This window comes from Balaenoptera borealis (assembly GCF_965194805.1).
Source record: "Balaenoptera borealis genome assembly, chromosome: 15".
NCBI lineage: Eukaryota > Metazoa > Chordata > Mammalia > Artiodactyla > Balaenopteridae > Balaenoptera > Balaenoptera borealis.
Window position 1 is genome coordinate 8,701,982 of NC_138871.1, and position 20,218 is coordinate 8,722,199.

Consider the following 20,218-nt stretch of genomic DNA (forward strand, 5'->3'; position numbering starts at 1 on the left):
GACAGTTTGGGATTCCTTTAGAGTGTAAAATAAGGGACAAAAATTCTTGGGAGAGGAAGTAGCTGTCAGTTGTGGTTTCAAATCTAGAGATATGGAGATGTGTGAACTTGACTTGCTTTGGTTACTTTTTGTAATGTATAGCTTAATAACTGTTAACACATTAAATGAATAAGTACATATTCTGTTTTTCTAGGCATATAATTTGAAGTTACTATGATTGATCATTTAAAGCAAAATACTCTAATTTGTTTTATGCCAGAGTTGAATCCTATTCATTTCTACATGTTTTAAGGAAAGCTGTTGACGTATAACACAATATTTCCCTTTCAGGACTTTATAAAATAGCTGCCGCTCTTAATTTTTTTCAACTAAGGTAATTCATGTTTTTGTTTTTTTTAAAGCTCCTAATTAAAAATACAATACACCCAAATTATATTACTGCTTTTCTTTCTTTAGTAAAGTTCTCATCAGTTAGATAAAGGTCTGATCTAGCTTGATGATGGGAACTTACGTGTTGGTCATTATATCATAACTCTAATAGCAGGCACCAAATATAGCACATTTCTATTACTTTTTTTGGTCTGTTTTCTCTGCTAACTAGATGGAAAGCGTCTATCTGGGAGCTAGACTTTTTGTCTGTACATTGTGAGCATCTGACTATTCAGTTAATTCTTGTTCATTGTGTTCTTACATCAGTAAATCTGTATTCAACAGGAGTATAACAAAAAGGTTTTCTGGATCATCTAAAATTTCACTTTATGTTAAAAGGGTGGGGGAGGGGATGAGAAATGGGATGGGTGAGCTGGGCGGAGCCTTTTACATTCACAGTCCTTTTTTCTTAATGGTTTATCACTTTATTTGGAGACATTTTTGTGCACTCCACATGTACTCTATGTCAGTAATTCCGTTGGAGCCATTAGCTCTGATCTCACTTTTGAAATGCAGCTACAAGCTAAGACTAGAGGTAACCAGAAAGAGTTCGTTTGTATCAATGTGTGCAAATACCAGTACTTATACCTGAGCAGAAAGGTGGGATTTCATTCACGCACTCAGTGTTACTGAATGTTCTCTATATACGAAGAACTGGTGGGGAATGAGCAGGGTAGAGCAAGTTGGAGCTGTGGTTGAAGAGAAACCCAAGAAATGGAGGACAGGGCTTTCCCAAAATAAAATCAGGGTGTGATTAAGAGAATAAGAGGAAATCGATGCTCAGCAGGCAGGAAAGACACCATCCTAGTAGGTGAAGTGATCTGATTAGCTGGCATCTCATCTGCTGCGTGACTTTCAGCTTTGGTCATACTGAAAAAGCCAGGTACATGGGATTAGACAGTAGGCTTCTTCATGGACTACCCAAAGACCAACAAAGAGGAGCCAGTGAGGGTCATGTTAAGCCAAGTGAAGCACCATTGTTTCATGGGTTTTAAAAAATAAGCTTTTCATTTTAGAACAGTTTCAGATTTATATAAAAATTCTAAATATAGTACAGAGTTCCCATATACCCCCCTCCCAGTTTGCCTGATTTTTAACATCTCACATTAATATGGTACTTTTTTTGCAATTAATGAACCAGTATTAGTACATTATTATTAAGTAGAGTTCATATTTTATTCAGGTTTCCTTAGTTTTTACCTGATTTCCTTTTTCTTTTTAAGAATCCCATCCAAAATAGCATATTACATTTAGTAGTCATGTCTCCTTAGGCTCCTCTGGTCTGTGACAGTTTCTCAAACTTTTCTGGTTCTTGATGACCTTGACAGTTTTCAGGAGTGTACTGGTCAGGTGTCTTGTAGAATGTCCCTCAGTTGGGATTTGTCTGATGTTTTTCTCATGATGAGCCTGGAGTTATGTGATTTGGGGAGGAAGACCACAGAGATAAAGTGCCATTTTTGTTATGACATATCAAGGGTACTGTCCACGTGACTTTTCCCTGTGGATATTGACCTTGATCATCTGACTGAGGTAACGTTTGTCAGGTTTCTCCATTGTAAAGTTACTCCTTTTTTCCTCTTTTCCATACTGTTTTCTTTAGGAGTCACTGTATGCATCCCATGCTTAAGGAATGGGGAGTTATGTTCCACCTTCTAAGTAGAAGAGTTTCTATATATTGTTTAGAATTCTTCTGCCTGAAAGTTTTGTCTCTTCTCCCCCATTGTTTATTTATTCATTCATTCATTTATTTATACCAGTATGGACTCATAGATATTTATTTTATACTTTGGGTTTTAATCCAGTGCTGCTTTACTTATTTTATTGCTCAAGTTGTTCCAGCTTTGGCCATTTGGGAACACTTACTGTTAACTCTTACATCTGTTTGACATATTCCCATCAATGTAAGGCTTTTTTTTTTTTTTTTAAGCACTTTCTGGCACAAGTTGCTCCCATTTCATCTTGTGTATTTCCTGCCCCAGTCCTAGATTCAGCCATTTCTCCAAGAAGCCCCAGTTCCTTTTATTGGAGAATGGTAGTAGAACCCAAGATCTAGGTGCTAGATGTGCTTTTTGCTACTGGGTTGTAATACATGTGTGTATACTAACCTGTGTATATGCACATCTGTAAATATTTCTATATGCAACCATCTGTATCTGTATTAAGCTCAACATGAGTTTGTACTGATGTTGCCAACTCTAATCCATTACCACATAGATTGTTCTAGCCTCCTTCCCTTGCTTTTGTGTAAACTCTTATTCCGACAGTGAGAAATCTCTCACCATCCACCATCCATATATTGTTCAATTCCAGTGTACATGTATAGCAGCGTCAGGATAGTTAACCCAAACCCCTGTGGAAAATAACTTTATTAACTAGAGATGGTGCTTATGTACAGTTTCTGTTGCCTTTAGTCTTACAGATTCCACTCATTTCCAGATTACTTAGGTCAGCACCTTTCCCCACTCCACCCTACTTCAGGGAGATGGTTTCATACCTTTGCTATGTAGTTAAATTGTTTTGTCATATTCTATAGTCTATCCTGGGATCCCTGATCTCCTAAATGATGTTTTTTTAATTGCATACAGTAGGTTCACACTTTGTGCTGTGAAGTTCTGTTTTTGACAAATGCATAGTGTTAATTGCATCTACTATTACAGTATCATACAGAAGAGTTTCACTGCTTTGAAAAATTCCCTATGCTTTACTTATTCCACCCTTCCTTTCTCTCTCCAAACCCCTAGCAACCACTGATCTTTTTACCATCTCTATAGTATTGCCTTTTCCAGAATGGCATATACTTGAAATCATAGAGCATGTAGCCCTTTCTTTTACTTTTTATCACTAATATTCCATTGTATGGTTAATCTACATTTGTCTCTTTATTCAGCTATTGAAGGACATCTTGATTGTGTCCAGTTTTTGATGATTATGAAAAAAAAGCTGCTGTAAGGAATTGCTTGCAGATTTTTGTGTGGACATAAATTTCCAAATCAGTTGGGTAAATATTTAGGAGCACAATTGCTGGATTGTATGGTAATCGTACGTTAGCTTTTTAAATACCCTGTCTTTGCATTGTACTCAGTTTCTTGGAATGGAATAATCTCCTTTTGCCATTCTCCTTGCCCACTCCCCTACCAAGTCAGTTTTGACCATTGATCCCAGGTCCTGTCATCACTACAAATGAGCAAATGATATAGAACTTCAGCTTACCATTTTGGGGGGAAATAAAATCCTCTAGTGATGTTTCCTATGTGCTTATGTTATTTTCAGTTAATCTATCAGTGAAAATAATCAGCTGCATCTAGTTGAATTTTACTGTTTTGTGCTTTCTGGCAGTATAGCAGGAGTAAATATTTTGTGAGTGGCTTTACATAGCCTGTAGGTTGTTAAAAATACTTTCTAATTGGGTTGTATTGTTTTGGTTTCATAGTTACTAAAATCCTGAAGTATTAGTCAGATTTTTCTCTTCAACCATCACCATCAAGCAGTATATTTTCAAAATATTAAGTTGTAGTAATTAACTTTAAAAGATTTTATTTAAATGAAATTTATGTTCCCGTTAAGTGATAATATGTTTTGTTTCCTTCACAGCATTTATTCAGTCAGAGAGCATAATAGAAGTACTGCGTTTTGATGATGGAGGGCTTCTACAGGTAATTTTATTTTAAACTTGAAGAATTATCTCAGTGTCAAGCCTTGAATAACATCTGATTATTATTTTTCTTTTAAAACGTAACTGGTTCATATGAAATATATTTTATGAGCTTCATATGCAGACAAGGCAGTAGAGTCATTGGTAATAATAAAAACCTCCTTAGCTGTATGGATTACCGTTTAAATAAAATATTTCTTGTGGATGTTGGGAGGTTAGGTGGGGAGAATCAGATCAGGAGCAGTGGAATTGGTGGTAAGCTCTATTAGTGTGGAGCCAGTGAGTGAAACAACTGAATTTGGATGTTGGACCTCAAAATATTTATCTGGAAGAGAACTTCTCCAGAGGATATAAGTTCTCCAGATTTACATCTATATCATCCTTCCACTAGCCATTCTAAGCCATGCCTTTATATATATTATACATAAAATTAGAAAGTGTAATCTGATAGAAATCCAATTCTGCCTTTCAGACGTAGCTCACTTATCACCGTGAAGCCTATTTTAGTCTTCCCAGCTAAAAATCAGTTCTAGAATTTCAGAGCTGAAAGAGACAGTAAAAGCCATCTTAACCAACCCTGATTTTTGTGGCTGATTTTCTCCTTCCAAACTTTTTTCATATTCTATGCTTGTCTTACAGTACTCACCACCTTTGTAATAATAACATGTGTTTTTAAATACCATGTTATTTGATAGCATGGCTGATAATTTTTTTATTCATGTTATATTCAGGGGAAACCAAGGTTTAGATTAAGAAAGTTGCCCAAGATCCCATGACTTTGCAGTAATGGCACGGGTATTAGAATTCTGGTCTTCTCACTCCAGGTGTGATTGTTAGTCTCTTTGTTACATGATGCTGCCTATGATGTATTTGTTTACTTACTTATAACTAAATACATGACTTAAATAGTTCTCCTGTAGCTTATAATAAAGGCAGGAAAGTGAAAATTAAAGTTAGATCAAGGCAATAGAGAAATAATTCTGCTAGGGACTTGGAATAAGATTTCTCTTTGTGTTTTAGCATAAATTTAGATTTCAGACACTAAGCCAAACAAAGTAAGCAAGGAAAAAAGTGATGGGTTGTAAGGTTCTTTTTCTCTGACAATGAAGCAAATAAATGTTTCGGATGAAAACTTTTTCCCTGTTTCTAAATTTTTAAATAAACTTATTATTCTACTTTTACATAAGAGATGTTGAGAAACGCAGCAGGCAGTGGCTGCATGGTACTTGCAGAAAGTCTTTGTACGGCTTTTTATATTTTAAAAGTGAATAACAGCTGAAGATACATAATGATCTCTAGTTTTGTAAAGCCACCTTGCTAGAAAATGATCTTAGTCTCTTGTTCTAGTTCTTTAATCTGTTGCAAGATGAGAACTTGCAGAACCTATAGAAATGACTGTTTTAAACATCTCCCATTTGGTGATTTGCAGGATCTAGAGAGCAGGCAACTCAGGACTGAATTTCTAAACAGTTCTCTGAGTGTAGTTGTCCTTTACTGTTTGAAAAAGGATTTATTATGTCCTTCAGAAACAAGTTGCAAGTTGATAATCCATTTTGAAAATTCTGAAGCTTGACATGCGTTTTTGCTGGGGGAGGCTGTCAATTCACGTCTAAAAGGACTTGGGTGTGGAAGAGCTCGTCAGCTGGGATGTCATTTGCTCATCCTCTTTGGATCTGCTGAAATGCTTGGACCAGAGCTTGGGGGAAGCCTCAGAGTTCTATAGCTAAGGTAATTTTAGACTGGAGTGTTAAGGGGGCAGGTATTATCACTGGTTACCTCAGCCACAGTGAGACCTCACTAAGCCTCCTGCAGAATGCCTAATGTTGAGATGCTATATATAGTGGATTATATATCTGCAAGTAACAGAACATAAGACCCCTCTGAATAGAAATTTATAAAAATCATTCATTTTAATGTTGAAGAACGTTTCATAGGAACAACTGTTTTGATTTTGACATAATGTCATTCTTTCTGGCGATAATTTGCCAATAAGTTCAGCTATTTCTTAAACAGCTCCTAGTTTCTTGTGACTAGAAGTATGTTCATGTAGCATTTCTGTGGCAGAATATATATCGGGTTTCTCCAAATTAAATTAAAGCTAAAGCAGGGAGAGAGTCAAAGCAACAGCCTTCTTTTACATTATTTAAAATTAGAATTTTGCTTGAGAGCATTCGTTCCCAGATTGTGGAATTTATGTTACATTCATGTGGCTTGGCTCATGGTGATTTTTTAAGTCCTAAAAATTAATTGATGATAAGTCAGTAAAAACTGTAAAAACATTAAAAATTTGCTAGAAAGTTTGGACTTGATTTCCTATTTTATTTTTAAAGAAAAGGAAAATGAGGCTCATAGAATATTCAGTTACTAGAGCGAGAATCCAGCCTCCAGTAAGTACCCAGCTTCTTGGTTCCAGAGCTCTTTCCACAGTATGATGCATGTGCATTTCTTTCCAGTGCATTCCATGCATTATCACTAGTAGTGTTAGGATATGATTAGAAATTGCAGTAATCCTCTTAGCCCATGTTTTCTTTAGTTGGTGTTTTGACCACTGTAATTCCTGCTTGGCAAGGCGACTAAGATTTGGTATATAGAATGTAGGAAGCTGAGTCAGTTCTTAAGGTGAGCAGACACTGAGGATTCTGCCTCAGGATCTTGCCGAGAACCCCAGCTGACACATGTAATAAAGGATATCTATTAAGGAAGAGGGGTGTGGAAAAAACTATGGTAAACAACATACTTAACAGTGAAATGCTGAAAGTTTTATCTCTGAGATGAAGAATGGATCAAACAAAGATGCCCACTAAATACCACTTATATTCAACATCATGCTAGTTGTAGCGAATAAAGTAAGACAAGAACAACTACTGAAACTCGCGCACCTAGAGCCTGTGCTCTGCAACAAGAGAAGCCACCACGATGATAAGCCCGTGCATCGCAACAAAGAATGGCCCCGGCTCACCGCAGCTGGAGGGAGCCCGCATACAGCAACAAAGACCCAACGCAGCCATAAATAAATAAATAAATAAAATTTAAAAATAAATAAAGACAAGAAAAAGAATTAAAAACTAAAAGGATTGGAAAGGAAGAAAAAAATATTATGCGCCTCAGATTATGATAGTTTATGGCGGTCATCCAAAGCATCTACAGATAAGTTACTATATTCAATAAGCAATTTAGCAAGTTTGCAGGATAACAGTTGATACATAAAAAACAACTGCATTTCTTCGTTTATGTTGAGCCGTATGAATTATACCACTTCTATAGATCAGAAAAGGCAACAGAGTCTAGCCAGACTCACACATGTATGGATACTTGATTTATGAATAAAGTGTCGCTGAAGAATATTGGGGAAAGAAAATATTGGGGAACAGTCAATAAAGGGTGCTAGGACAAGTGAATATCTATATGGGAGAAATAAAACTTTGACCTCACACCAATAACAAAAATAGTATAACAATTTTGGGACTCTGGAGTCTTTTGAAGGCTTATAGCTTCAAGCGGAAGTCTTGAGGTAAATTAAAGTAAAATATGGTCCATTTCAGCTCTTAGCCTAGAAGCAGTTACCCACCCTCAACCCCTGGCCCTGTGGCAAGCAGCTGTGCATGTTCATCAAACAGCTTGCACACAGCTTGCAGAAGCCTGTGGGCAAAAAAGGATTCTGTCCTCCAAATATTGGGGATCCATGCCCTGATTGCTGCTTTTGATCGCAGAGTTTTAGACAGAGAGGCAGGGGGCCATTGTTGTTGCAACTCCCCCATTGTTAAAAGTTCCTCGCCCTGAAGTGAACCAGAAGATTTAAAGGGCTGACAACCTTCAAAAGCCACTGCATATATGGGGGAAATTAGAAAATCACTTTGAATGTTCAGGGAAAGGCCCAGGTTCATAAAACACCTGAGAAGGCCTTAAGTTTACACCTCAGGCTTATCTTTGGCACAGACATAGCCTACATCATAAAACCAAAAACAATAAACAGAAGCAAACAGATAGCAAACTCTGGAAAAGGAGGAGAATCTGACACCCAGAGTTACTACATTATTAAATTCAAATATCCAGTTTTAAACAAAAAATCACAGTGTACAAAAAGAAACAAAGTATGGCTCATTCAAATGAAAAAATTAATCAACAGAAACTATCTGAAAAAGACCTGATGGCAGATCTACTATACAAATTTGAAGTAGATCTACTTTAAAACAGTCATCTTAAGGATGCTCAGAGAACTAAAGGAAGATGTGAAGAACATCAAGAAAACAACGTATGAATAAAATGGAAATATCAATAAAAAGATAGAAAACCTAAAAAGAAAACCAAAAGAGGGTGACATCATCAAGATGGCCGAGTAGGCAGCCCTAGCTCTCATTCTTATACAGAAACACTGACATAAAAGTAAATATTGGTACCAAAATACTTTGAAGAGAAATTCAGAATCCATCAAAGAAGCAGAAGTACCCCTAGAAAGGCACAAACTGAGAGCAGTCAGATTTTGCTGATAAGAAGAGTACTGACTTTTCTTTAATCTTTCATCTTTTCCTCAGAATCGAGAATTTCCACTGTCTTATCTTCAAGTTTGATGATTCTTTCTTTTGCCTGCTCAAATCTGCCTTTGAATCGTTCTAGTGAATTTTTCATTTCAGTTTTTGTACAATATTTCAGTTTTGCAAGATGAATAACTTCTAGAGATTTAGTGTACAACATGACTGTAGTTATAATACTGTATTGTATACTTGAAATTTGCTAAGATAGTAGTTAATTGCTCTCACCAAAAAAAAAGAGTATATGAGGTGATCATTTCACAATGTATATGTATATCAAAACATCACATTGTACACCTTAAATATAAACAATTTTTATTTTCCAACTATACCTCAGTGAAGCTGGGGAAAAAAGAAATTAAAAAGAAAATTGAGCTGAAAATACAATAACTGAAGTGAAAAATTCTCGATGCTGAGGAACAGAAAGATTAAAGAAAAGTCAGTAGAGCCTAAGACCATCAAGTGAACCAACATTTGCATTGTGGGAGTCCTGAAAGGTAAAAAGAGAAAGAGACAGAGAGAATACTTGAAGAAATAATGGCTGAAAATGTCACAAATTAATGAAAGACATGAATATAAGCATCCAAGAAGCTCAGTGAACTCCAAGTAAGATGAACTCAGAGACTCATACTGGGACATGTTAAATCAGACCTTAAAAAGGCACAGAAAATCTTGAAAGCAACAAGAGCAACGGGACTCGTCACATAAAAAGGATCCTTGATAAGTTATTAAGAGATTTCTCATCACAAACTTTGGAGACCAGAAAGCAGTGGACCCATATATTCGAAGTATTAGAAGGAAAAAACTATCAACCAAGAATCCTATAACTGGCGAAACTGTTCTTCAAAAGTGAGGGAGAAATTAAGACATTCCCACATAAACAAAAGCTGAGGAAGCTCATTACCATTAGACCTGCCTTGCAAGAAATGCTGAAGGGAGTCCTGCAGGTAAAAATGAGAGAACACTAGACAACAATGTAAAGCCATATGAAGAAATAAAGATCACAGTAAAAGTAAGTACATGGGCAGTTTAAAAGTTGGTATTATTGTAACAATGGTTGGAAACTCCACTTTTTGTTTTCTACAAGATTTGAGACTAATACATTAAAAAAAAAAAAGTCTAAAAGCAAGGATTATTGTCACTTTGGTTTGTAACTCCACATTTTGTTTTCTATATAATTTAAAGACTAATGTACTTAAAAGAACTATTATTTTGTTTTTGGATACAAAAAGAAGAAGTTCTGTGACATTAACAACCAAAAGAAGTAGGGCTGGAGCTGTAAAGAAGTACACATTGAGTGTGATTGAGTTAAATCTGATAAAAATTCAAATTAGAGTGTTATAACTTTAGGATGTTAGATTAATCCCCATGGTAACCACAAAGAAAATAATATAGGAAATACACAAAATGAATTTAAACATTTCACTACCAAAAAATCAACTAAACCAAAAGATGACAGGACTACAGGAAATGAGGGATGAAAACAGTATAAGGCATATAGAAAACAAATAGCAAAATGACAGAATTAAGTATACTGTTGAAGCTGAGCTGGTAGGAATTCAAACAAGTTTGCTGTAGATTTAAGATATAAATTATAATCTCCAGGGTAACCACTAAGAAAATAATGTAAAATATACATAAAAGGAAATGAGTGGCCAACTTCAGCTTGTGTAAGCTAAAAGAAGTCAGTTTTAGGCATATACAGTCTTACCAAGGGTATGTCGGGAATTCCCTGGTGGTTCAGTGGTTAGGGCTCCACACTTTCACTCCTGAGGGCATGGGTTCAATCCCTGGTTGGGGAACTAAGATCCCGCAAGCCACAAAGCCAAAAAAAAAAAAAAAAAAAAGGGATATGTCGTAATAAGTGTGTAATAATTACAGATAAGAGCACAAGATTTGAATTCTGACTCATACTGTTTGATCCTGGACTGGTAAATATAATTTGAGTGTCTCCAGTGTATTAAGAACTGCAAGGACCACTAGAGATAGAGACAGGTGTGGCAGTTATGCACTTTGAATTATAATGTAAGGAGATGTTATTACAAATGAAAATTAAATTATTGATATGTCTTTATAAACTTCAGGTTACAGTAGGGTTTTCAGTCTTGGCAATATTTATATTTTGGACCAGGTAATTCCTTGCTGGGAGATGAGGAAAGAAGACCGTTTTATGTGTTGTAGGGTGTTCAGCAGCATCCCTGGCCTCTACCCTCTAGATGCCAGTAGCCCTTTCAGTTGCAACCATCAAAAATGTCTCTAGACATTGCCAAATGCCCTGGAGGGCAAAATTGCCCCCAATTGGAACCACTAGGTTATAGGGATAAACTTATATATTATTTTTGTGATAAGAGAATTTAATACTGTTTGAGAATATACCACAGACTTATTTTTGCAGAGTCTTTTCCATTTGAGTGGAAGAATAGTTCATTTTCCTCCTTTATATCCCTTTGGGGTGCTCTCTGAGAGAGACTGTGCTCAGGCTGGTCTGGAATGTGGAGCCTCGCGGTGAGCTAGGCTGAGACTGGAGCCCTTAAATGCAACAGAAGAATGGAGTCTGAATTGTGGGTGGGAATTGTGCTTATCTTTGTAGATGCATAGTGAAAAGATCATTTGCAATATGTCAAGCGTTACCAACTTTAAGTATCTGTGATTCAGTGTAGTTTACTTTGAAATATTGTAGGTATGTCTTATATTTGATAGAAGATACAGAAATACATGGCACAGGCATTTTCTAGGGCCCTGAGTACTCCTGACAGACCCTTATCTCTGAGCATAAAGTTCAAAGGTTTCCACTAATCAGATGGTGAAATAGGAAATCTCAGTCTCTTCTAGGGATTGCTTCAGAGCTTGGTGAGCTGACCATCTTTTTTCATATGATTACTGGCCATTTATTTTTCTTTAAGTGATTTGCCTCCTGTTCTTTGCTTATATTTCAATCACAGTATTCTTTTCCCCAGTTTCTTTATTTTTTTCTTTTTGCCGTTCAGTTATAAAAATACTTACATAAATAGCAAATCTTTTCATTGTTACTAATGTAACCCTTTTTTTTGCTTGATTTTTCTCTTCTTTTCTGGGGGGTGGGGTGGGAGGAGGCGTTTACCTTGTTTATTTTTGCTCATTCTTTGGCTTTCAACATTTTTGCATCATTTTGTGTTAGGTATTTACAGTCTATAGTTGGGCTTTGTTTTTTCGACATGATCCTTTTGTCTTTCTTAATAGACGAGTTTATCTCATTTAATCATGCTATGTATGTGTTTAATCTATTCCATCTAATTTTTATGCTTTCCTTTTTGTTGTCCCTCAATTTCGGGGCTTAAGTTTCAGATACATATTTAAGATATGTTTAAACCTTCATTTCTCAAATTACTTCAGAAACAAAATAGTGTCTATTGTGATCTTTCCTTTTCTCTCAATATTTAGGGTTGTGCTGAGATTTTTATTCTTATTATAGTTAAATGACTTTTCTATTTTGTGGCTTATACTTCAAAAACAACATTTACTTTCTGCTTTTCTAACCTTATTTCCACAGTTCCTTTACTGTATCTGCTTATCTTTCACAAGACAGCTTCCTCATTTGCAATTCTTCGTGAGTAATCATCTTGGCCAGATTGTCTTCATGAAGATATTTTTTTCCCCTCCAGAAAGTATACATGGGTGCTACACTTCCTGAGTCTCCTTTCTGTCAGCTCCAGATGGGGACCACAGTTTGGCATGTCCTAGAATTCTTAGGTTGTACTTTTTATTGAAGTAAAAGTGACACACAGTAAACTGTGCATGTTTAAAGTGTACGATTTGAAAAGTTCGACATATTATACACCTGTGAAAGCATTACTGCAATCAAGATAATAAATATATGTATCCATGGCCCCCAGAAGTTTACTTGTGACCCTTGGTAATCCCTCTACCCTCACTCTCCATCTCTAGGCAACCACTGATTTGCTTTCTGACACCATCAGTTTATACTTTAAATCATTTTATATAAATGGAATCATATAGAATGTACTTTTTGGGAATTTGACTCAGCATGATTATTTTAAGAGTTATCAATGTTGTTGCATCTATCAGTAGTTTATTCCTTTTTCCCCATTCAAATGTTATTTTCTGTTCTTTTAAAAATATTTTTTCTAAAATAATAAAGAAATATTTAATAGAGAAAAAGGTTCCTAGTCTTTGAGTTTACTCTTTTTTTATTGCTGAGTAGTATTCTACTGTTCTATCCCATACCACAATTCATGTGTCACTTCATCTGTTGATGGAAATTTGGGTTGTTCCAGTACTGACCTATTACAAATAAAGCTGCCATAAACATTCATGTATAAGTCTTTGTATGGACTTATGCTTTTGTTTCCCTTGGGCAAATATCTCAGAGTGGTCATATGGTGGGTGTTTTAAGTTTAACTTGTAAGAAATTGCCAAAGTTCTTCTAAAATGGTGATTCTGTTTTACACTCCCACCAGCAGTGTATGAAAGTTCCAGTTACTACACATCCTTGCCAACCCTTAGTATGGTCAGTCTTTTCCATTTCCAGTTACTACACATCTTTGCCAACCCTTAGTATGGTCAGTCTTTTCCATTTTGGACGTGATTGTAGGTTGTAGTGTATCGTTGAAGTTTAAATTTGCTTTCCCTTGATAACTGGTGCTGAGCATCTTCTCATGTGCTTAACTGACACTTGTAGAATTGCTCATTTTTAAAAATTGGGTGGTTTCCTTATTATTCAGATTAATAAGTTCTTCACATGTTCAAGATACAAGTCCTTCATCAAATAGGTGATTTGCAAATATTTTCTCTCAGTATGTGGTTTGCCTTTTCATTTTCATAGCAATATCTTTTGGTGAGCGTATTTTTAAAAATTTGATGAAGTCCAATCCATCAGTTTTTTCTTTTATGACTAGTGTTTTTTTTGTCCCGTTCATGAAATCTTTTGTCGTTTGAATGTTGCAAATATAATCTGTTTTTTTTGTTGAAGCTTTATAATTTTAGTTTTTATGCTTAGAACTATGATTTATCTAAAATTAATTTGAGTGCATGGTGTGATATAAGGGTAAGGGTTCATTTTCCCCCAAGCTTTGTCCAGTTGTTCCAGCACCATTTGTTGAAAAGATACATGTTTCTCTACTGAATTACATTGATGCCTTTGTTGAAAATCAAGTTGACTATAAACGTGTGAGTTCATTTCTGAGTTTTCTCCAGTTCTATTGATCTGTTTTGTCTGTCTTTATACTGGTGCCACACTGTCTTGATTGCTATAGCTTTTTTTTATATTGTAGTAAAATATGCATAACATAAAATTACAATTTTAACCATTTTTAAGTGTACATTTCAGTGGCATTAAGTACATTCGCATTTGTTTCTGCATCACCACCATCTGGCTCCAGACCTTTTATTTTCATCCCAAACTGAAACTGTGTGCCCATTAAACAATTCCCCATTCCCCCTACTGCAGCCCCTGGCAACCAGCATTCTACTGTCTGTCTCTATGAATTTGTCAACTCTAAGTACCTCATGTAAATGGAATCATATAGTTTTTGTCCTTTTGTGACTGGCTTGTTTCATTTAGTCTAAGTGTAGACTTAGTTTTCAAGGTTCATCCGTGTTGTAGCATATGTCAGAATTTCCTTCCTTTTCAAGGCTGAATTATATTCTTTTGTATGTATACACCACATTTTGTTTCTTCATTTATTCATCATTAGGTGCTTGCGTAGCTTCCATGCTTTGCGATTGTGAATAATGCTGCTGTGAACATGGATATCTAAATAACTGTTGAGTCCCTGCTCTCTGCATTCAGTTCTTTGGGGTATAAACCTAGAAGTGTGATTGCTGGATCTTCTAATCCATATCCTGCACTACAGCCAAAGTAATGTCTTTAACACTTAAATCGTCTAGACCATGTCTGTGTCTGTTTCTCTCCTGCAACTTCAGTCCCCTTGTACTGCATTTAGAGTACAGCACAATCCAGACTTCTTAGCATGGCTTCTTACCAGGGCACAACGTAACAGGGCGCTGCCTCACCTCCAGCCTCACTTCTGCTTCTCTCCCGCTTCTCTCTAAACTCCAGCCAAATAGACCTGCCGTCTGCTTCTTGAGCATCCAGGCTCTTTCCTGTGCTAGGACCTTTGCACGTGCTGTTTTCTCCACCACCACACAATCCCACCTCCAGACACAGCTCTTCTTTATCCTTTAGGTTTCAGTATACATGTTATCTCTTCAGACAGGGCTTCCCTCATGACATATTTAAGCATGTCACCTATTTATTCTCTTTCATAGCATCTTTCCAATTTTTCCAAAGTCCTTTTATTCAATGTATAAACATATTTATTTAGTTTTAAAATAACTGACTCCCCCTCCCCCTACCCCGCCCCATACCTCAAGCTCCGTGGTGGCAGGAACCACAGTAGACCAGCACCTGCACACAGTTGGGAAGGAGTGAACAGTGAGAGACACGTGTAGCCTCACAAAGTAATGGGAAAGAGGACTCTTCTCATAGGATGTGTTGGTTTGGCAAGCTTCTAAAAATCAGTTCTATTACTTTGCATTACTTCCATGTGTGTTTAAAATTTAATCCAAATTATTCTCTCATTTGAATTATATGGTATGACAAGTCATTTCATATGATTTAGGGATCAGGTTTAACCTGAAAGTAAGTATAAGGTCAAAGTTGAAACTGTAATAAAATATGTTGGATATTCTGTATGTCTGTAGTATAAAGATTTGGTTTCCGTGTTTTCACCATTGTTTTCTTCCTTCACAGACTGAGACAACACTTGGACTCAGTTCATACCAACAGAAAAGGTAAGGCAGTAATAGGTATATATATATTTTTTAATATATAAAATTTTATGTATTTAGTAAGATACTGACATACTTTCAGGTCTTTCTCGGGGATTCCTGCTCTCCATTTTCCCCATACTTTTTTTGGTGAGGAGGGAAAACAAATAGTAAATCACATTATATCATGTATTTCAAGTATTGTGTATGGAAGACCAAGTTTAAATCTGAATTTGCATGTCGTGCACTGTGTAGCATTCCTTCCGCATCACATGCAGTGGGGTTTACTTGTAGCTGAAACTCCCCTTGCTTTGGAAGAGTTTCGGCTTTATAGCTCCCAGTGACCTCTCCCATGGTCCTCCCCGCTTTTTATGGGCTGAGCAGTGCTGCCCTCAGTTGTCATCAAGGGTCTACCTGCAGGCCCCTGGCAGAGGAAGTTACCGTATAAGGAGAGATGATTCTAATTACAGGAGACCCTAACTGGTTGTCTTGTTGACCCCCCTTGTTTGACACATGAGGACTCAGATTCTTAGAACCAAGGGATGTGCTAACAAGGTTAGACTGGCTGGGTTTCAGGTAGAATTCATTACCTTCTGATCACCAGCCCCGTGTTGCATTCCCTTTGATATTCTTATATCAAATATGGAATCCTTCAGTGTTCGCTGTATTTTCTCTCCTTAGCCAGAAGAGCAATATAGAGTTAGTTAAGAATGAGGGGAAATGCTGTGAAAGAGGCATAGGGGAGCCAGTGGAGGCGCATGAAGGAAAGTAGTGGTGATGGAGCTTCCATGGTGGGGAAGAGAGGTGAGAGTCTGCACAGTCTGCTCTGTGCTGGGGCTGTGGATACACTCCCTGCCTTGAGACGTCTTGAAGGACAGTAGAGACACAGCTTCTGATGAGGTTATAAAGCATATGTGTTGATGAAATGACAAAGGCAATCTGCTCTCTGAAAGAGTATATTATAATCCAATGATAGAAGCCTCAGGGCTTAGCTGTAGGGGATCAGGTACCTGAGACACATGGGTGTGCCTCACATGGTGTCTCACTTTCATCATCAAAACAGTCCACAAGGCCTAAGGCACGGCTGAGGTGAAGTTAGCCTCTGACTGCAGCTCCTGGTCTCCACTACTGGCTGCCTCTGCCAGCCTCTCCTCGGGGGGACCCCCGTTTCTGCTGAGCATTAGAGATTGCTGAGATGGACACTTTGTGGCTTTTGAGCTCCTGTGGTCATTTCTGCACCGATTTCTGATTTCTTGTGCTCCCCAGTTGTGTATAGTCCATTTGCTGCCCTGTGACCTTTCTAGTAAGCCGAGACGTTCAGCCCCATCCTTTCTTGTGTTGCCTAGACATGATCTCCTGAGTGAAAACTCTCATTCTGTAAGTGAAACGTAACCTGCTCCAGGGAAATTTATATCATGAAAAGCTTAGTTACAAAATGATTCTGTAGCTAATGGTGGTGAAGCTAGTCTCTGGCGACCATTCAGTCCCTCTCCACCACAACTGTTACTATCTGCTTCAGCCCCAAGGGCTTCCAGACATTCTGCAAAGAGAAGAGTTGCTGCTTTCACGAGCTCAGGATCATGGGAAGTAAAACTATGAAAGAATTTTCCAAGATACTCTTTTTTATATTTCTCTCCTACCTTCTGGTTCACCCTTTCTAATTTGTTTTAATACAGTTATCAATTACATGATAATATTTTGTTTAAAAAGATGCCAGCTACATAATATAATGGTGGATAATGTGCACATAGTGTTCCATTAGTGTTTATTTTAGTTGAACACCAAAATGTTATAATGAGTACCAGTAATGATTTAATATTTTGGGACCTGAGGCCACCTTTTATAAATGTCTTTTCCTAGGGTTGTGGAGCCCTATGGTGGGAGATTAGGAATTAAAGAGACCTGAGTTCTGTGTTCACCAGATGTGTAGCCTGGAGAAAAACTATTTAACTGCTCTGAGCATGACTTTCATTTGCATGCTGGGGAAGATCATTTCTCGGCCTGATGTATCTTATATGTGATATAAGGTTATGCATTATATAAGGTTGCTGTAAGGACCAAATGAGAGACTTATTTGGGTAACAGTAGTTTGCAAACATTTAAATGTTGTATAAGTTGTGGGTGTTTGTTAATTTATTTGTTCAGTCATTCAGCAAATATTTACTGGAATCTTTACATACACCAGGCATTGTTCTAAGAATTAGTGATTCAGTCATTGTGTTTGTTATCTATTGCTGTGTAATAAATTACCTCCAAACCTAGAAGCTTAAAACAGCAGACATTTATTATTTTTCTGTTTCTGTGAGTGAGAAATTTGGGAACAACTCTGCTAAGTAGTTGTGGCTCAGGGTCTCTCGTGAGATTTCAGCCAAGGCATCAGCCGAAGCTGCAGTCATCTGAAGGCCTGGGCCCGGTGGGTCCTCTCCAAGATGGCTCACTCGCATACCATTAGCAGAAGGCCTCAGTTCCTTACTGGCTGTTGGCAGGAGACCTTAGTTCTTTGCCATGTGGAACTCTCCATAGGGCTGCTTGAATGTTCCCGTGTCACAGCAGCTGGAGACCCTAGAGCGGGAGATCCAAGAGAGAGCACAAGGAGGAAGCCACAGTGTCTTTTGTAATTGAGTCACACAGTCACTTCCATCATATTTTATTCATAGGAAGTTACCCCCAAGGAGAGCAGAATTAAGCCCCCGCCTCTTGAAGAGAGGCAGATCAGAGAATTTGTAAACATATTTTAAAACTACCACAGTGCTGGCTGGGCCAGATAGTCAAGACTCCTGCCCTGGTAAAACCTGTGTGCTAATGGGGAAAACAGACAATAAGCCACCAAATAAATGAACAAAATATCAGCTAGAGAAAGGTCTGAGATAGACAAGACTCCATTGCTTCTTTAGATTTGACCATAACAAAGGCCTCTCTGAAATGATGATTCAGCTTACCTGGTGAAAGTCTTAGGGCAGAGCATTTCAGACAGAGGAACAGCTAGTGCAAAGGTTTGATATTGGGAGCAGCGTTGTTGTTATTATATTATGTTGTTATAAGAGCTGGAAATGTTGGTGTATACAGTTAGGTAAGAAGGATACATGTGTGTATCTGTGTGTGTATATGTATACACAGTGTCCACAAGAAGAACCAGAGTCTTCTGATCTTTAAGTTTCCTGGTATCTCTAGGATATAAGCCAAAAGTACTGGGCTACGGAGTACTTTTCAAATTAAGGTGGTTGAGGTTCCTTAATTGACTGTATAGTTTGCTTTTTATTAAGTACAACCATTTTGGTTGCCTACAGTTAACCATAAGCATCTAGAAGATTATAGTTAGAGCCAGAACTTGCTAATACCTTAATGGCAGATAAAGTCTGCTCACAATTGCAGTTTGTCTAATATCTGTTATAAATTTTGTGAAAAAGTTAAAGGGAATGTTCTTAAGTTGTTTTTTAAGATTCCTTTTGGGTTTATACTTAGATTTATTTTCTAGCTCTGGAGCTTTTAGCCACACATGAAGTGACATATATGCAAAAAACAGTACTACTTTGCATAAATCTTGAAGACTAGTAATTTTGATGGTAGACTTAAACCCAACCATATCAAATATTATAATAACTGTGAATGGTTTCAACACCAGTTGTCAGACTATATTAAGGAAATATCTAAGCATATATTGTCTACAAGAAATGTACTATATTTTTCAATTTATATTTAATTTTTTTATCATTTGTTTTGAAATAACTTTAGAGGATAGATGCAAAAAGAGTACAAAGAATTCCCATATATATCCCATGTATATCTTAACCTAGATTGATTCCCCATTTAACATTTTACCACATCTGCTTGATCATTCATAATCTCCCTCTCCACCTCTTCTTTCGTTCTTCTCTCTCTTCCCTATCTTTCTATATATAGGTATATATGTATATGTAATTATTTTTCTGAATTTTTTGAGAATCAGTTGTAGACATGATGCTCTTTTATTTTACCCCTAAAAACTTAAGTGTATAATTCTTATAAATATAGACATTATTTTACAAGCCACAGTAAAATCAGGAAATTAATACCTACATATACTACTTAATCTACAGACCTTATTTTAATTTTGTCAATTGGTCCATTAATGACTTTCACTTTAACAAGTAAAGAAATTCTTGGTCCAAGATTTTACTTCTCACCCTCACATTTTATGTATTTTGTTTATTATTTTTTAAATTTTACATTATTTTTTGGCTGCACCATGGAGCATGCGGGATCTTAGTTCCCCGACCAGGGATCAAACCCATGCTTCCTGCATTGGGAGCACAGAGTCTTAACCACTGAACTGCCAGGGAAGTCCTTCCCCTCACATTTTAATTCATTGTGTTAAAATTTACACATATTTTTTTTATTGTCCATTCAATAGCAAATTATTGTAATTTATTTTTAATATGTTTGTTTTTTAACTTTTAAACTAGAGTGGTAAGTGAATTATGTACCATCATCACAGTATTAGAGAATCTGAGTTTGACTGTATATTTACTATTACCGGTGAGTTTTACACATACATTCATATGTTTTTTTGATGTCAATTAGCATCCTTTTATTTCTGCTTAAAGAACACCCTTTAGTATTTCTTGTAAGTCGGAAGTGGCTATGATGAACCCTCTCACCTTTTGTTTGTTCAGTGAAGTCTTTATCTCTCCTTGATTTCTGAATGACAGCTTTGCTGGGTATAGTATTGTTGTTTGACAGTTATTTTCTTTCAATAGTTTGAATGTCATCCCACTCTCTCTTTGCCTACAAAATTTCTGTTGAGCAATCCACCTGTACAGTACCTCCTCTTTATCTGCGGGGCATACATTCCAAACACTAC

At 36.8% G+C, this 20,218-nt stretch overlaps 1 protein-coding gene across 6 annotated transcripts in view; it reads left to right on the forward strand.

Moving 5' to 3' along the window:
• TMEM131 (transmembrane protein 131) overlaps nt 1-20,218 on the forward strand; it is a 277,433-nt gene that overhangs the window by 135,025 nt on the left and 122,190 nt on the right. For 5 of the 6 annotated variants that reach the window (XM_082356108.1, XM_082356109.1, XM_082356107.1 and 2 more), the window contains 2 exons: nt 4,021-4,082; nt 15,362-15,402. In XM_082356108.1, the coding sequence (XP_082212234.1) occupies nt 4,021-4,082; nt 15,362-15,402 (103 nt within the window). Of the gene's footprint in view, nt 1-4,020; nt 4,083-15,361; nt 15,418-20,218 lie in introns of those variants that run through there. The other variant, XM_082356112.1, reaches the window with a different exon arrangement.